The sequence below is a fragment of the Ctenocephalides felis genome, unplaced genomic scaffold, assembly GCF_003426905.1.
Source record: "Ctenocephalides felis isolate EL2017-DRISC unplaced genomic scaffold, ASM342690v1 CF-g0.4_SCAFFOLD_01604, whole genome shotgun sequence".
Lineage (NCBI taxonomy): Eukaryota > Metazoa > Arthropoda > Insecta > Siphonaptera > Pulicidae > Ctenocephalides > Ctenocephalides felis.
The window spans coordinates 21,957,157-21,977,005 of record NW_020537758.1 but is presented as its reverse complement, the minus strand read 5'-3'; the positions used below and the strand labels follow the sequence as shown (position 1 = coordinate 21,977,005).

Sequence of the window (19,849 nt, the reverse complement as noted above, 5' to 3'; positions counted from 1 at the left end):
ATTTTCTTAGTGTTTGGTACATATTGTATAATTATAATACTTTTTTATATTTTTTATATTCAATGCCTAATTCCTAAACTCTAAACTTTCCCATTTTTTTACTTCAGATTTACAACAAAACAACAAACATTTCGAAAGTCGGCAGTATGTGTTCTTTTTAGTAGGTATATTTTTCTCTCTAATTCATCTGTTTTATAACCATAAAGTTTTTAACTATATTTGAATATTAAAGTTACATTAAAACACGGTTCTGATATAAACTAAAGCTATCAACCTCTGTCAGACCGCGAGTAATAGTGTTAAATAAAATATAACTTTGAAAGTGCTGTAATTAATTGTGTATGCTGCTACTGGAAGATTAAATGAGTTTTCTAGATAACGGTTTTATTAATGGCAATAAGTAATATGAAGTTTCATTTCAATGAATCATTTGTATGTGAGATTTGGCATATGGCAGCATATTTTCATTTCCATTTTTCCAAATCATATTTTTAATCATGAAATTACCATATGTGTAATTGCTTTTGCTTTGTATTATAATGAATTCATCACAAGAGGTATATAGTATGCATACACTCGTTGATATTCCATCATCGTTGTCCATTGTGCGCGTTAATTGTTTGCGTGCCCGGCTGCCGGTCACCGACCACAGATATCAGACCCGCATCAATATTTAAATCATCGACAAAAGTTCACTTTGTCGATGATCAAATTTTTTTAATTTTCTACATAAAAAATAATAGTTAAATTCCGATGGTAGTGATACTAAAACGTACGAGAATAAGATCTTGCTATGCAAACTAATATGGTAGTTCCAACAAGTATTCATGGGTAAGAGCTTTCGGTAATGTGCAAGTGACCCGGTATAAAAACAATGCAAAGTGGACAAAAAATAATCCTAAAGGCTATAGAAAATGACCCACGTTATAATAATGAAACATTAAGGGGGTGGTAGAAATTCAAAAAATCGATTTTTTTCATTTCATATTTTCAAGTTTAACCATCTAAGAATATGGGTACGAGAAGGTTTTTTGAAATTTGAATTATTTTCGGGAATATAGGCATTTTACTGACTCGGGTTCCATACGGTTTGGCTTCACGCAAAACTTTAAATGCGTTTTTTTCTCAGAACACGCTTTTTCATACTGTTGACACGATTTCTCGAGTTTAATCGACCGATTCACTTGAAATGTTCAGAGATTCTTGATTATAGACCTATCTATAGCCCGAACTAGGATTATCCCCAAATTCCAATTTTTACTATTTTTAAAAAATTCGAGAAAACCCCCAAAACAGTAAAAAAAGCACTTTTTTTCAAAACAGTCGTCAATTTGTAAAAAAAAATCTTTTTTATTCATCGCTAGTTCGGGCGATGGCGACATCATTGTAGATTAATAATCTTTTTATTTTTGCATTTCTGCAAGGCTAGGAGGGCTGAAAAGATGTCAAGACTGAGGAGCCATTTTTGAGAACACCCACTTCATCAGCTGCCAGTTATTACAATTTTCAAACTTGTTATTTTTTAATTTTTGTTTGTATTTTAATAATATTAATAAACTAGTGGGGTGAGTGGCATCGTGCCTTAAGGCAAATTGCTGGAACTTCCCGTACCGTAACGAAACGTTCGAGGAATATTGATGTTTTCAAATAGATTATTATAAATATTGTATTATGTCTAATATTTATATAATTATATAAACTGAATTGCAAGTTGAAATTATTTGTTTAAAAGTATATTAGAACTATAGTCAGAATTAAAAATAAAATCTGAATTATTTTCGATATACAAAAAATTAAAAAAAAAAAAAAAAAAAAAATGGACAAAATTTTTTTTTTCCAAATTAATTATTTTGTTAAGACAAGCAGAAAGTTCTTTGAATCAATTGAATCGGACGCTTAGTTCTCTCAAAAACTGCCATTTTTGTACATTTAGCTCTGTATCTCCGAAATGGCTGGGCCTGCCTTTGCGAAAAACTAATAACCCCTTTTCTCCAATCATTACTAATGGAATGTTTCTTAGATCATTCAAATCGGATGCTCCGTTCTCTCAAAAACTCGATTTCTATTTTCTGCACTCTTTGCTCCTTATCTCCGTAACTGCTGGACCTGTTTCTTGCCAAAAACTAATCAGCTCTTCTCCTTATTAATAGGAATCGAATGTTTTTAAACCATTCAAATCGGTTGATCCGTACGCCCGAAAACGTGGACGAAAATTTGTATCCATACATCATACACACACACACACACACACCACACACACACACCACACACACATCCATTTTTTCTGAGGTATGCAAAACGTTCAGAAACCTTCAAACGTCTCGAGAAATGTAAAAATTTTTCAATTCCGATTTTCGGCCCATTACAATAACTTACCCACGGGAAGTTAACAAGTGGTAAAAAATGGATAGTATAAAATGTATGCTTTCTTTTACGACTTTAAAAATGACCTAAAATTCATCGCTCTACACTAAAATACCCCCTTAATAAAAAATTTAACATTAAGCAAGGTATGAGGGCTGAAATCATGTCAAGACTGAGAGTAACATGTAGTACCAAGAGAAAATAGGAAAGAAGTAGAAATGACGATGTGATAAAGTAACCAAAAACCTCTATTGGCAAAGGTAACTTCCTAAAGAATTCTTGATGTTAAATGTTATTTGATAATCTTATAATCTCATGTTTTTGATTGATTGCATTAAACAAAAAAAATCACAATAAAAGTAATGTACTTTGGGTCTTTTTTTGGATCAACGAACCATTTCCTTGAATATAATCGGTTTCTGAATTAGCTTTGATAGAAAATGATTTACCATTTGAGCACTTCCAAGTTTTGGTTATAATTAAATTTGATAAATGTTACTGTATATTCTCTGTTTAATTTACTGTTAAATCTCTCCTGACTTCTTCAAAAGATATGACATGATGTTCATGCATCACTATTTGCGCTTGAGTTCAAATTATTTGACGTGTAAAATTCAAAATTCAAAATTAATTGATATTTTAATTTAATAATAGCGATCTAATTATATTATTGCGTTAGCACAATATCTTGCTGAGTAGTTCCGTCTATTACATATTTAAATGCAATAAAATTATCGTTTGTAGTAAATATTACTAAGCAATTTTGCTTGAAATAGAAAGCTTGCTGATGACCTACTTTAAGAACTAAATCGGACAATATATTATGAATTGTATTTATATACATTGCATTCAAACACAGTTTTTTTTGGTAAAGTTTGATTTTGCAATAAAAGCATTATATTTGTAGAAATTTCCATAGAAATTGCTTAGAGCATGGAATATTTTTTTTACACAGCATACAACTACGTATTCACGATGAGCTGTGTTTGCTATCGTACATTCTGACCCAATTTTCTCGAGAGGGTAACCACGATTATTTTATTTGTGCTATGAACGCTGCTTGATATCAAGCTCGTATGCGAATTTTATGCACTATTAATACCTTATGATAGACTTAACGCATAAAACTTTTATATTACTATTCGTAAAATAGAATAGGAATTCAATTAAATAAACCAGCAAAGCGTATCTATGAGTATGAACTGAAATTTTCACTCTCGCCAAATTAGTGAAATTTCTGGTTTAAGGGTGCAGCAAGAGGACGCTTGATTTATATTAGTTTGTTCTGAACTTGAGAATGAAATTGCGTCCATTGAACGTAATGCTCTGTGCTATTTATGAAAAGGGATCTAAAGAACGTAAATGTGGTTTTATTTTCTGTAAATAAATAGTAAACAACAATGTATGAACAGCCATATACTTAGACCGATCCTACATGTTTCGTGAATTATGACTTTAGTGATATCCAGTAAATTGAGTTTTTAATGAAATTGGAATTAAAGGTTACCCATAGATGTATTCATATTAAAGCACTTCGTACAAAAGTATTCTTATTGTATATTATAAATAACTAGCAAACCCGACGAACTCCATTTCGCCACCAGTTGGTTTCATGAGAAAGATGAAGAAATTTTTTGTTTGTTTTATATTTGAAAAGGAAAAAAAAAGATTTTATTACACAACAGTAATGAATTTATTTACATTACAAAAATGAAGTGTTTTTAGTTGAACTTCTCTAAGTAAATGAAAGTGAATCCATAAATTATCCGTTTCATTGAAGTGCTCTTTGGTAAACTACATTTTTTTGTTTTTTGGTCTGACGTTAACACAAACAAAACGGATGGTTTTCCAACTCGTGAACAGGCAACGTATAACTGCCCGTGTGAAAAACAATGATTTTCTAAATAATCCCGCATAATTTGAAATTTATCCCGCAAACACTATGCGATTGGCCTTGCGACTTGTTATTGCAAACGCAAGGCGAACTGGAATTGCAATCGTTTGAAGTCGAACGGAAGACCAGTTGGAATCATTGGTATGTCACCAAATCGCCAGCAATTTTTGATTAAATGGTGAATTCAGTGTGTGTACATCATTATTCTTCGCGGCAAGAATTGCTCGTTGACTTAACCAAGCATAATTCTGATAATACTCACTAATGTCATTACTCAAATTTTTAATTACGGTGCGTGAAGTTCCAGCAATTCGCAATTAGGCACGATGCCATGCACCACTAATTTTCTTAGCTATAACCTTGCAGAGTCCGAGACCTTTCCAAAGAATGCAAAATTGTCGAAATCGGTTCGTGCGTTCTGGAGTTATATCGTCAGAAAGAAAAACCCGACTTATTTTTAAATATATGTAGATTAGGCAATGGTTTGAAGAACTTTGTACAATTATTCCATTCGGCAGGTTTTAACAGCTCCTTCATTTCAAGCTGATACTCGGTAGTATAATCAGGAATTTACCTCTCAAAAATAAGACCTCTATTCCATAGACGGATCAATGTTCATATTCATAAACAGATCGAAATCGAAATGATACAGATCAATTGCAATTCTTACACTAACAATAACAGTAAGTTATGGTAATTGCTGAATAACATAGACATCTAATAACATGGTCTACTTTCCCGCAGGATTGGCCTATAAATGTCAGGTTTGTATTGTTATTCTATATTTGAATGTAAGTGTAAAAACCTATATATTAAAATTATTAATACTTGGCACGATTAACGGCGAATTTAGGTTAAGGGGTAGGGATGGGTGCTCCATGTGATTTATGTTAGTTTGTTCTGAACCGGAGAATGAGAACTGCGCACATTTGGAGTAGTATCTCGCGCAATTTTATTAAACACCATTCTGTAATGAATCCTCGGGCAATTAGTCAGCCGTTGCGAACTGCCATAACAATTAATTGCTATCTCTGGGCGTTCGCACGAGAGACTTGACGGGGCAGTGAAAAATACATAATACAAACTTCATTAGTCCAGTTCCAGTAGCCATTGCATCGCGGTAGGAAAATAAACAAACTCCGCTCGCTCGAATACATAATTATGAACCTCGATGAATAATTAAATGCGGAGGTCGTAGAATACCATAAAACGCAATATCAACAATTATGAGGTTCATAATTGTTGATTATAAACACAACTTTCTTATTATAACAATAAGAAAATTTTTGAACAATCAGTTTTACGAAAGTTAATCCGCCAATTTATCACAAGTTTTACAGCTGGATGTAATATTGGATCTGTTTAAATTCGCGAATGAATAACAAATGCAATAATATGTTGTGAAGAAAAAAAATAGTTATCACAAAACAAAATATCTTTATTTTGTAATGTATTGTCTATTTTCATTTATGCCTTTTTGTCATCTTTCAAGCAGAATCCTTATACTACTTTTATAACACTTCTGGCCATATTTTTAGCAAAAATCTGAATCGTGTAAAAATAATTTACACGATCACATTATTAATAATTTTGTTCGGACGTCTTTTCGTTTTATTATATTGGCCATGAAAGTGACAAAACTTCAGGGCATTAAGCTTTACACGGAATGGTTGCTACCCCTGGTAGAGGGGGTAGCGGAGTTTATTAATTGAACTAGTTGTTCACTTCTAAAAGTAAAGTCCGCTTAACAACATGTAAATAACAAATAAAAATAAATATATTTTTCTTCATTTATAACTTAGTAATAAATCAGTGATTGTAATTAGAACTGCAACAAATACATAATATACAAACAAATCAGTGTTTAATACAGTCCACAGCTAGAAGGGTTAAATTATAACCCAACAACCTGAGTATCGAAGGAGAGTTTTAATACATGTTATACCTACGTAGCAAAAATACAATTTTCAAATTCAAGTTTTGTGAAGACCAAAACCAAAAGTAATCAGATGGTCGAAGGTAGAGATTGCATGATGGATATGGCAAAACATCCCAACGAAGCTCCAATAATTTTTGTTGAGTAGCTCAATCAGATATGTGAGTCAACAATGGAATAAATCATGGTTTCAATTTGCCAATTAAGGCCACTTTTTCAACTGCCTTACTTGAATTCAATAGTTGTTCGTTGAATCAGATTTGGTCATACCTAATAGTTATAAATAATATCATTGAATCTAATAGTATAAAATATATATCAACCAATTAGTAAAATAAATATATCATTGAAAATTGGAAGACTATACTCTTTTTCACTCTTTTATTGAATATAAAAAATATTTTTATAAAGAATATTTTATAAAGAATTTGAATAAGTCATAAAATCTTCGTCTTGTGTAGAAGAAATACTCATAAGTTTGTATCCCGAGAAGAATTATTAGTAGAGTTGTATATTAAGTTGATTGTCAGTGTCAATCCTTTGAAGCATTCGTAGAAAAATCTTTTCAAGTTGAGTTTCTTTGGTACCTAAATGCAAATGGTAAATACTTAAGTAATTAGTGTGTTCTGAATAGAATTTTTTTATTGTTATTGTTCAATATAATTGAATTTATTCAATTATTGTTTGAGTAGTTTGGCATAGTTTCTTATCAATGAGATTCTATAAGCGTAAAATAGAATATTGAAATTAGAGTCTTGCAATTGCCAGAAACTAAGTGGCAATTGTAGTTTTTAACTTCCCTAAAAGAAGTTATAGTAATTGCAAAAAAATGAATTTTTTGCATATTTTTACGTTTCAAGGACTTCTGAACATTTTGGCATACCTTAAGCAAAATGTGTGTGTGTGCGGATACAAATTTTCGACGATGTTTTCGGCAACAAGGATCAATCGATTTGAATAAAACATTCGATTCGTATTGATGGGAAAGTGTGCTGATTAGTTTTTGGCATAGGTACGCCTAGCCGTTTCGGACATACAGGGCAAAAGGTGCGAGAAATAGGAATTCAGTTTTTGAGAGAAGAGAGTGTCCGATTTGATTGATTTAAAAGACGATTTCACTTGTATTAACGAAATGAATTATTGATGCAATTTTTGTGAAAAGTTTAAAAAATACCATTTGGCCGTCAAAAATGGTCATTAGGATTAGGCATATGCACATCAAACTATCGGATATTTTATAGCAATTTTAATCCGTACCAAGATTTCCAATGTTCAAAGTTGACTTAAAGTTAATTCAAATAAATATCGACTTTTTCGACAGTATGTATCAACCGACTTGGATGGATTTGAAAATTTTTATGAATATTTTGATGTTATAAAAAATTTCAAAATTCTCAAAAAGGGCCAGCGGTGACAAAATCGGTTAGAGCGCGGGCTAGCGACAACTAGTCCCAGATTCGCTGGTTCGATTCCCGCTACCGCCGTAGCCCGACATCAGGCAGCTTTGATGTCAAATTTCCACTTGGGGTTATAGATCACAATATAATTCCAAGTGGAAATCGTCCTTCGTGGACGTAGCTGCAACATTAGACGTAAGAGCTAATATCAAAAATATCCCACACATAAGATAATGGTAAAATGATGGATTGCCTCTCATGAAATAGGTAGTTATAAGTCTTACCCAACAGCTTATAGAACATATAAGAATTCTGATTGCTGTTCGAACAATTACAACAAAAAAATAAAAATAAACTCAAAAAAATCTATTCTATCACCGTACGAAAAGTTCCAGCAATTTGTTTTAAGGCACGATACCATGTGCACCACTAGTTTGATATTCTATTGATAAGGATATCTAGTAGCATTACAAACCCTATCATGTCATACATAAGACCGTAAACAGGGCGAAAGCCTCAACAATGATAAAATGTGACCATTGACCAGCAAACATGAGTAGATTGTATGATCTAATTGTAAGAGTACATAAGACCTTGAGGCACTCCATATTCTGACAAAAATTCTGGGCGGAATGGAACAATGCTCCAGAACGCTCTTCGGAACAGAACTCGGCGCTCCACATTGTCATTCCCGCAGGGTCGAGAACGTGACTTATTCTTAGAACGTGACCAGAACTTATATTCCATTCCGCGATAAATACAAAATACAGAAATACATCGCATCGTTTACACCGCCCAGAAAGAGAAAACCACAATCGATTTAACGTAATATTAAAAAGCCTACACGTGTTTACTTTTAATTTGCTAAACTAACGATAGAACATTTAAGCATTTAATTACCATGATAATTGACACATATTCTTATATTAAGGATCGACGGTCATTTCATGGACTATATAAATGCCCAATGTTTTGTGAAAACCACAACAAATAACACATATCAAACAAAATATTAACTCTTGGGGGACGGCTGTCCACCTGAGTGACCAAACATACTCTGTGAGGCGCAGGCTATTTTATAAACAATGACTCAGTTTGCATCGAAAAGTTGAATAAATTACATATAGCAGTGATAAACAGTATTGTATTTTGAAAATAATTTTAATTTATTTAATAGTATTTTTAACCTTTTTCTTTTCTATATGGTCTTTTTTTAATATTTAAACGACCAAGCGCTTTTAAATATGGCAAAACGACTGGTAAATTTTGTGAATTAAGCAGTAGTGAAGATGAGTTTCAAATAGACATTTATATAGACAAATTTTACGAAATTACTATTCGCACCGATGATAGTGATGAATGTAATGATGATATTATCTAACCAACAAAAAGAAGAAGTTCGACAAAATAAATGAAGAGCGGGAAGACATTAGCCAATGTGCCGATTCTTCTTCAATAATCGAGTTTGACATACATCAACAAACACCCCGACTACAAATACCAAGCAATATAAGACATCCAATAGATTATTTTACTTTATATTTTATGAATGAATTATTAGACAATATAATAGAAAAAATAAACCATTATGGCAGCAAAAAAATGACCAAATACACTGACTAATCAGTGGCATATTCTAAATTCTAAAAGAAAAAGGGATTGTACTGTCTGTTCTGGCAGAAAAGCACTAGGAGGAAGGCGGCGAACAACATTTTATTGTAAAACATGTCAAAATCGACCAGCCAAAACAATGGAAATTGTTTTGAACGTCACCATTCTTTATAAAATGACCAAAAATAAATTAATATTATAAATGTATGTCCTTCAATGACCACAAATTTTTATCAAACAAATTGCATAACATACACAATGAAATCAAGTTTACAGCCGGTAAAGTAGATTGTTTTGAAATCGGTGCCGTCCGGAAAGTGTTAAAGGGATTTTACAAAATAATAGCTACATTATACAACCAATGCAAAATATAAATTTGATGGGTACATTTTTACAGAGATGACACTGTATGTGTATAACCTAGATCTGGTACTTCGTTAGAAATATTTATTAGCAGAGTTGGAATAACTATTTATTTGAATTAACTCTTATAAAATTGCTTTTTTCAACTCAATTTACTTTTTATTTACTATTTTTTATTGCTTATACCTTTACCAGATTAAAGGTTCAGTTAGTCCTTTTTACCCCACCCTTGTGTAAGCTTTTATAAAGGTTATATAACAAAAACTGTTGAATTTAACTTATAAATAACAATACATCTTACAAAACAATCAAACAAAATATACCTAAAAGTTATATTAAGGTCTCGGAAAACTAAACAACAGAGCTCACAACAAAAAAAACTAACAATGAAAGAAATACTTCTGTTATAGATTTTCAAACATTGCCATTTAACTCCCGATAGAAACTTTGTAAGAATCAAGGTGATACCTGGTTATACATCTTTTTACCTCTACTTTCAATTATTGTTGTTAAAAGATTCTTAACTTTATTCGTTTTCGAGATAACGGTGGTGGAACTTTTTATCAGCAAACCTTTGAGCCCCGCTCTGCCCTATTATATAAAATATTTACAAATTTGTTAAATGATATACCGTAAAAATATTTATATATTTGTGAAACATAATTCTTATATTGTGAAAACTCTTTTAACTAAAAATAATAAATAGGTTAAGAGCCTTGTAATGTCTTATAAAGTAAATAAATAAATGAATAAATTTTATGTATTTCTCTTTGTGCATTCAAGACATTTTGTTGAAACAACAATTTTTTACAATATTATATACAAAATAACACATACCACAAAACAATGATTTAAATTAGCACAAGAGTTAATCTAATTTATTTAAATTGTAGTTTAAATATTTACAGAACACATATTTAATTCTGATTATACAAATAAACGCTGTGCACATGTGTAATTATGAAATTGAGGTCATTGCACATTCAAGGACTTGTGTGATATGTATTATATATTTAAATCATTAATTATTGTTTATAAAGTATAATAATCGTATTCAAAACATTTATAATTATTTGTTTATATTTGTATATATTGGCAGACAAATTAATTTTGAAATATCAATATGAATGGATGATAGAAATAATATTTTGAACCATTGTAATGAGTTCAATAATAATTTTGATGCGTTGCAAATTAACATAATAATAAACAACATTGTAGTATTAAAAGTTCTTTAAAATTTTGGAATGGAGTATAAAATATAATTTTTCTACTTCAATTTGGTAAGCAATTTAAATTAGCTATTCTCTTGAAATATGTAAAACACTACACACATTTTATTATTAGTCATTTTTACATCTTCTGACCATTGCCATGAAATAATATACAAACAAAAAGATTTGAAAAGTGATCATACGAATCAAAATAAATTCCAAGCATTTATTATTTTATTCTCACATTTCAAATATTAAGAATATATATTATTCAATTATTAATTAACCAAGTAAGGAGTAGTACTATAAAAATTGAGTAAAATCTACTCAGGTACTTTTTTCTGTACTTCTGTAGATTATATATTACATTTTGAAGTGAAAAGTTCAATAGTATTAATAAATTTAGTGTAACAAAACACTAGTTTTCTAAAATAATATCAGACAAGATATAGATTGATGCTGAGGGTGCTGATTTCTAGTACACCAACAAACAGAAGTTTTGAAATGTTCTTCTATTGATGAATTTTAATGAAGTATAAGAACATTGAACAAAAGGGCTTTTATGAATAGTATTTGAAATTCGCATTTATAGATGAATATATTGAAAACTAGACATACTAGACCAAACTTCAGAACTAAAATAAAACTAAAATAGTTATAAAAATGAAGTTCCAACTAATAATAAAAGATTTTATGTGATACCCATGCTAGCAGATGCGCTGAGTCATACAAAACACGGGGTTTATTTTTATCCGTCGGGTGAATGCATTTTAGGTTTGTTGGTAGAAAGTAATGAATTTAACATTTTTAGTTGAAGAAACATTTAACAAAAAACAATAAATGTTATATAAACAACTAAAATAAAAAATTGTTTTCTGAATCATTCGATTCGGATGTTCGGTTTTCTCAAAAACTGCGATTTTTAGCACTTTTTGCTCTGTATCTTGCGAAATGACTGGATTTGTCTTTACCAAAAATAATCAGCAAGTCTCCTTGTCGATAGGATTCGAATGTTTTTTCGATCATTCAAATCGGTTGATCCGTGCCCCCGAAATCGTGGGCGAAAAATTGCATACAAAACACATTCTACACACATGTATTTTTTCTGAAGTATACCAAAATGTTCAGGAAGACTTAAAACGTAAAAATATGCAAAAATTTTCATTTTCGATTTTTAGATGATTACTATAACTTACCCTATGAGAAGTTAGTTAACAATCTTAAAATTGATTAAAACTTTTGGGATGTTATATGTATGAAGGATAACCATATTAACCACATTGAGTCGTTTATACATAGAAAAATCAATAATGAAACTATAAATAACTACAAAACAGGTCCAAACAGGTTGATATTATATTATTGGAGTTTAGAGATTTGTGTGTAGACAAGATATTTTTATGGGGTGATGATTTCTAGTACACTAATTGTGACTGAAACTGCAACACTATTGATAAATTTTAGTTAGAAATAAAATATTGAAAAGAAGGGCTATTATGGATAGATATACAATTGTGTTTTGCCCTAAATAGAAGAATTTTACTTTTTTTATTTAATTATCTGCACACAAAAAATATTGTTTAATAATATGAATATAAGCAAAAAAAATCCTTGATCTACATATATAAAAGTTACAATAATAATTATCTTCATATTAATTGCATTAATGGTTTGCCTAACGGTAGTAAAGTGCAGCAAAACTAAAAACTCACCACTATCAATGCAAGGAATGAGTAACAGCAGCAATGTAACGTATCCAGAATCGGGGAACATTGTTTTGACACTAAAATTATCACTGCATATCACAAATATACACTATTATTTATAAGATAAATAATAAATAGCCATTTTATAAATTACAGCTGACATATACACAAAACCTTTGTCTGTTTTGACATGAGCGCAGGCGCATGTACAAACACAATAGTTAGATATTTAATATATATGAGTATTTGATAATCAATCGAGCACAATACCACCTAAATCTAAACATATTCACATACTGAAACACATCACTAGAACTAATTCATTCTTATAATAAAATTTATAATATCATTTTTTCAGCACCAAAACACTTAGCACGAACACACAACTATCTGCCAAGCAAGGGGGCGACAGCATCGCTCGCAGCCATCGCTTGTGTAGATGACGGAAATTGGCGAAGTTAGCTTCGGTAAGGACTCGGGAGTGTTTCTGTCCCTGTTCCTCTTGTGGGAACCTCTTTCTGTATGTTTTTCTAATGTAACCAATCGTGGCATCTGTTGGTGTTTTAAAAACATGATAAGTGAAATAATGATAATGATTGGGGCAAAATAATTTAAAAAATTATAGTCCTAACAGGTGAAAAGCTACGAGCATCACAGAAACGAGAAAAATAAAATAAACCCCTGTAAAAAAATCTCTATTTGTAACTATTTCGTATGTATTAATTATAAATATTTATAATTACATTTTACAATATGTTTACAATACAAATAATAAATAAACAATAATCACAATTAAAAACTGCCATTACATTTACAAGCAGCCAACTGTTAAAATATTTACGCTAAAAAATTTGTTATTAACATTTTGGTTCTTACATTGGCTATTCTGGAAACTGACAGCTGCGCGAAATTATCATCTGTCAGTAATGGTTGTATAAGAGAGGTTATTTAAGATTGTTATATTTTCATAAATATCTCGGACATGGCTACTAAGTATAAAACAATATATTCGATATATATTGATAGCACATTTACACATATAAATATTCTGATTTACAGGTTTATTGTAAAATGTGGTATTGCCGGGGGCATAGTTTATCAATCAGTTGACCAAGGACTATGGGGTAGCAGTTCTAGAACAATTGAACTTTATGAAGATTTATCTAAACTCGTGGAACCAGTAACCAAAGAAGTTAAGCAAAAGATTGAGGTAGCCTCTTCATACTGCAAAATATTCTCCTTCCGCTAAAACTTAATAGAGTTTTAATTCTTGACCCAACTATTTACTTTTGTTACCTTTTTATGCTTAGACATAAAATCCATGTCAAGTTTTAAGAATAATTATACCATTTTGTCAAAAACATCATCAAACTGGTTATTGCAATATTTGCCCACATATTTCTTTCCATTTATTAATTATATATAATGTTTACAGCTTCCAGATTTGCCTACATCTGGTGAAGTTGGTTTCATTGCAACTTATTACTGGAATGCAGGTGTGAAAGCGACATTTGCATTTTTAAAAGAATTGCCAACGAATACTGCTCGATTGGGATGCAAATCTTATAATTATATTGTAAATCATCCTGAAATAAAAAAATTGCAGGAGCAAACAGAAACAAAAACAGAAAAGAATTGATATGTATATAGAAGAATTTCATGATTATGGATTATGTAGATAATATATAATAATAAATGCATATAAGATCTTAAGATTTATTTATACTTGAACTTATAATTAGAAGATGAAATATGAATCAAAACAATAAAATGTTCTTCTATAACTTGATCTTACATTAAAATAGGGATGAAACATATACTAAAAGGGTCAATTATAAGCTTGTCTTAACGATAAGTTTTGATATAGATTAATATAAATCTAAATTTATATAAAATTTATATATATATATATATATATATATATATATATATATATATGAATGGTACACATAATTTAAAATCTAATTGAGAAGCTTCAAAAAATATAGTTCAAATGCATCTCTTATAACGAGCCATAGCAAATTCCAATTATTTGGTATTTAATAAAAGATATGATAGAGAATGAGTCACAAAATTTACTGATAAAATCAGTATCAGTAAACAACTAGGTACAAAGGTACTCTTGAACCTCGAACACATTTAGAAAGGTCAATCACGAATGATGATAAGTATGCATTAATAAATGAATGATGTGTCAGTATATATTATTCATATTTGCAAATAATAATGATAATAATAAGCTGGTATAGCTTATAGCTAAAGAATTTTCAAAAAGTTGCTCATATGAGAGGAGTCCTCATTTATTTATTAATGGGGTGTCCCTTAATGTACTCATAGCTAGCTCAAATCCATTTTAGATTTAGCTTTGAACTCCTAGGTGTAAAGATGACTTGGCTATGCATTAATTGAACTAAACTGCTTCAATTAATGAGGAAATGACGAGATATTACTCGAGACATCTGTGGATATGTGGGCGCTACGTTATTCATAATTATTACAGGTTTCTGTAGAGCAATAAGATAATTTTGCAAAATAAATAAAAAAGTCTTAATTCTTGTTATTGCGTCATATGATTAATGTACTTAATTATGTCATTATTTTAAATTTATGAATAATTCTTCTTGACAATGGAAAAATTTCGATGATATAATATTAGTGATTAGGGAGGGATCTTTGCGCACAGCTTAGCAATGTTAGTGACGCGGCTGTCACACGTGTTCAGATTTAGTTCTAAACAGTTGAACGTCGGCCGCTTCTGTTCGCAGTACAAATATTTTAGTTTAGTTACTGTTAGAAAATCACCAAAAATGTACACCATCGAAGAACGAGGAGCACCTAACAGCCTTGATTACAGGATTTATTTCCGTAAGTTTCCTAGGACATTTTATGTTAGAAATTGCACAAAATATTTTTCTTGTTCCACAAATTCTAGAACTTTCAAATTCCGTGATGTTAATTTGCTGGAGAACCGGTGTGTGGAGAAAGTAATAGGATATTGGCATTTTGATTCAACTTTTACAAATAAATGCGAATTTGCACGAACATTCTGCACATAACCTTATTTTTTAGTCCAAATTATCAATACTCTTCAGTTCTTGCTTCAATAATTTATTTTTTTATTCTAAATAGTTATCAAGTATATTTATAGTTATATAACATAGCACATTGATGAATGTCGCTTAGTAATAGTTATTGCAAATACTGATGTGTTAAGGAATTCCTTGAACAGTTTATGAACTCTTAACGTTTGGTTAAATTTGATAAAAATATTTTAAAGGTAACGAATTCTATAATAAATTAATGATATTAACCGACTAAATTATAATATATAACATACATCTTTATATTTAGATCATCTTTTAGTAAGGCATTTTCAAACGGTGACCCTTGTGCACAGATTCCTAATGCTTTGTGCCAGATCATGCTTTCTTTCAAATGTTTTTCATCTAGTTTTGAATATTTTTTTAAATCTTCTTCATTATATCAGTAATAATTAATTACTGTGCAGTATTCTTCTTTATTATATCGGTAATAATTAACTATTTTTGTATAATAAATAATCGTTTCCTTCCAGGTGATGAACATGGCCCCATTTCCCCGCTTCATGACATTCCCTTGTATGCTGATGAGGAAAAAAAGATTTTCAACATGGTTGTGGAAGTACCTCGATGGACAAATGCTAAGATGGAGGTTTGTGTGCTATTGATTTTTTATTTTTAATTGGTATTGATTTGTGTAATTGCATGGTTTGAGTATTTACTTAAGTTTCTTTATATTTGTTTAGTAAAGTGTTTTACATTCCAGCAAATTCTAATTATATTATGTACATTTTCTCTAATTATATATATATATATATATATATATATATATATATATATATTAACAATTAAGTTTCAATGTTATTATTAAATCTTCAATATTCAATAACAATTTTGTTGTAATGACATTCACTAGATGTTTTCAAAATATATATCGAATATTTTAACTCGCAACGTAGCAAATGTTTTGGGAACAGTAAATTAAACTCATTTTATTTAAATATAATATTTACATTAAATGGAATTCAAGTTTTAAATTGAGATTTAATTTTGTTCAAAATAGAAATGTAATAGAATGTACTTCGGAATTTGATTAGAAACATCTGTTTTTACAATGACTATTATTGTTTTAAGATAAATTGTTAATTTTTATTTTTATCTAAAGATCTGTATGAAAGAAGAATTAAACCCAATTAAACAAGACATTAAGAAAGGTAAACTCCGATTCGTTGCCAACTGTTTTCCCCATCATGGGTATATTTGGAATTATGGAGCTCTACCACAAACTTGGGAAAATCCAAATCATCTCGATGATGGCACTGGTTGCAAAGGTGACAATGACCCTATCGATGTTCTAGAAATTGGTTATAGAGTAGCTAAACGTGGGGAAGTAGTTCAAGTTAAAGTTTTGGGAACAGTAGCATTAATTGATGAAGGTAAATAGATTGCTTTATATTTAAAAATTCCTCTTATTTAATATTAAATTTGTTTTTAAAAACACATTAATTTAAAAACTTATTTATATTTTTAGGCGAAACTGATTGGAAAGTTATTACAATTGATGTCAATGATCCTATAGCTGATCAAGTAAATGATATAGCCGATGTGGAAAAATTCTTTCCAGGATTATTAAAGGCGACTGTTGAGTGGTTCAGGGTATGTCGAACAATAAATTATAAATATATAAATTTATCTTATACAATTATACAAGATAATATTATTTTAGATTTATAAAATACCTGATGGTAAACCGGAGAATCAATTTGCATTTAATGGAGAAGCCAAGAATTCTGCATTTGCTCTAAAAGTAATAGATGACGTACATAAATTTTGGCTTCAAATGGTTACTAAAGAAGTTGATGGTGGTGGCATTTCATGGTAGGATAGTTAAATATGATCAGAAAATTTATCAAAGTTGAATTGTTTTATTTATCCATATTTGTTGTTGGCAAAATCAATCTTGATAAAGATAGAGAAAAATTATATAAATATCAACTTTTCAGAGATAAAATTATCATAATTTATTATTTCTAGTGAGCAAAATTTCAATTTTTAATGTGTTTTCATTTAACTCCATATTTCATCTTGAATCATTTATTTGAAATTGCAGTAAGAATGCTACAATTGACTGCAGTCCATTCAAAGCAGATCGAGCAGAATTATTGGCCACTATAAATCAAGCGCCCGAATTTGGGAGTCCTTTGCCAATTGAACCAATAGGTATGTATTTTTCTTTGGATCATTAGATAGTTTTAAATTGGGAAATAGCTTATTAAAAACAAAAAACATGCATACCTTGAAATTAAATTGTAACTAAATACTTGATCTAAACCCAAATCTTCAAATTCACATAATTGTTGTGAATGGAGCATTAAGCTAAAACATATAGAAACAGTATAGTTAATTCATCTAATATTTCTTCAGCAGACATGGGAAGTAAATAGTTCATTTAGATTTGTTCATTGTTCTTGTAGAATTTATATCTATGTAAAGTGAATGTTTTTTTTTGTTTGTGTTGCACCTTTCCAGATATTATTTAAGTCTTTTATTTGTTTAGCTATTTGAGAAAATCTTTTATATTGTTTATTGAAGAATCTTGTATGTAATTTAAAAATGATAAGTATCTTATCTGTTTATTTTAGATTTAATTGAATTTTCACGTATGTTAAAAATAGAATATTTCATTACAAAATCATTTTTAATGAATGGATTTGACACATGTTCAAACTCTACATAAGTTAATGCAAAATACATACAAGATTTTAACACTTACCTAACTAATTCTTAAATTTTATTCTTATAATACTGAATATTCATATACCTGCACAGAAATTGATACACAAGTTTATTAACTAAATGTTTTTTTGAAGGTCATCTGATCTTGCAGAATTTTTACTCTAGTTTGTAAAAACTAAATGTGTGGTTATATGAAGCTTACTTGGTCTTATTTTTTATTTGTGTTGATTTAATTTTTTTGATTTTCAGTCGACAAATGGCTTTTTGTTAACCTGGAGAAAAGACGCTTTAAGTTATAATATTTATTGTTACTGTATTGATGATATTGAGAGCTTAATTTGTATTTTTGTGGTTGTGTGTAAATAATGAATTTTAAAACTTACATTTCTTGTTCTTTCTTTACAGTGGACAAATGGCATTTTGTACATCTAACGAAGTTTCCTTGAACAATTTTTCTGTTGCTTTCTATATAAAATACAAATTTCAAACAAGGTCTCATTTCAAATAGGATAGTATAAAATTACCAGTGATTACAGTGTTAGTTTAAAATCTTATTTATTGCTTTGTAAATTGATATTAATAAAAAGGTACATGTAATTGATTAATAGGGGTATTTTATGTTTAGCAAAGTCTATTATAACTTACCTGAGAACTCCACTAATCCATCCCATTCCTTTTATCTTATCTAAAACCCTAATAGAATATTTTCTAGTAGTAGATTAGTAGTTTTGTGCTTTGTCTTACGTCCATAAATTTTTGCCGTTGCACGTTTAGGATACTTTCTTTAGCATAGTGGGGTATATACCAGTGAAACGTTGTTAGCAATTAACCATGTTATTAATATTAATATAAGGGAATTAAGTTATTGAAACAAAATATACATATCAAGGTAATTTCTTTAGAAATGTTATGTAAATGTTGAAAATAAATTTATCTGGTAAAAATTTGATTTTTGAATTTATACATTTTTGATATTATTTATTCGCATGAAATAATATTTTTCTATATAATTTTAACTATATTTTGAATGAAATATTTTTGTGTACAATTTCAGCTATTTTCTCTTTTAAAATTATGAAAAAATAGGCATTTGTAATGGCAATTTCACTTCTTCGTATAATCGGACAATTTTAGGTTCAATTACCAAAAATGATATATTGAAACATACATAAAATTTTGTCGAAATACAAGACGTATATTTTCTTATTGCGTAAGTAACAATTGATGTGAATTCCTTATAGAGGCAAAAAATTTTAAATGTATTATGCTGAATTTGCAAAATGTTAATAATTACGACTTTTTTGCTTAGTTGTACAAATGTTTAAAATATCGAAGTACAAATTTGTAGAGCACTTATATTTTCTTTGTTTTAAGTGATAAAAGTAAAAGATTAGCATGTTATCATGTTTCTATTTTTATAACAGGAAATTTTTTAATCTCTACGATTACCAATTAAGATAACGGCTTACATTGATATTGAAATACATATCATAATTATATCAGCAATGATATCACACAGCGTGAATTATGTTGAATTAGTTTATATTGACCTAATGTCATGGCTTACTGAAACATGTACATATTGTATAT

General features: G+C 29.6%; 2 protein-coding genes across 3 annotated transcripts; both read left to right on the top strand.

Moving 5' to 3' along the window:
• Nucleotides 1-13,401: 13,401 nt before the first annotated feature.
• LOC113373203 (MICOS complex subunit MIC13 homolog QIL1-like) lies at nucleotides 13,402-14,183 on the top strand. Its single transcript, XM_026613512.1, has 3 exons — nucleotides 13,402-13,478; nucleotides 13,545-13,695; nucleotides 13,921-14,183. The coding sequence occupies exons 1-3, from the start codon at nucleotides 13,468-13,470 to the stop codon at nucleotides 14,122-14,124; spliced, it is 366 nt and encodes a 121-aa protein (XP_026469297.1). The 5' UTR covers nucleotides 13,402-13,467; the 3' UTR covers nucleotides 14,125-14,183.
• Nucleotides 14,184-15,053: 870 nt separating this feature from the next.
• LOC113372412 (inorganic pyrophosphatase-like) lies at nucleotides 15,054-18,862 on the top strand. Of its 2 annotated transcripts, none has more exons than XM_026612738.1 (7): nucleotides 15,054-15,350; nucleotides 16,060-16,175; nucleotides 16,689-16,959; nucleotides 17,055-17,179; nucleotides 17,250-17,401; nucleotides 17,634-17,743; nucleotides 18,665-18,862. In XM_026612738.1, the coding sequence occupies exons 1-7, from the start codon at nucleotides 15,176-15,178 to the stop codon at nucleotides 18,703-18,705; spliced, it is 990 nt and encodes a 329-aa protein (XP_026468523.1). In that variant the 5' UTR covers nucleotides 15,054-15,175; the 3' UTR covers nucleotides 18,706-18,862. The 2 variants fall into 2 exon arrangements, with proteins under 2 accessions (XP_026468523.1, XP_026468522.1); XM_026612737.1 differs by lacking the exon at nucleotides 18,665-18,862 and adding an exon at nucleotides 18,509-18,592.
• The last annotated feature ends 987 nt before the right edge of the window (nucleotides 18,863-19,849 follow it).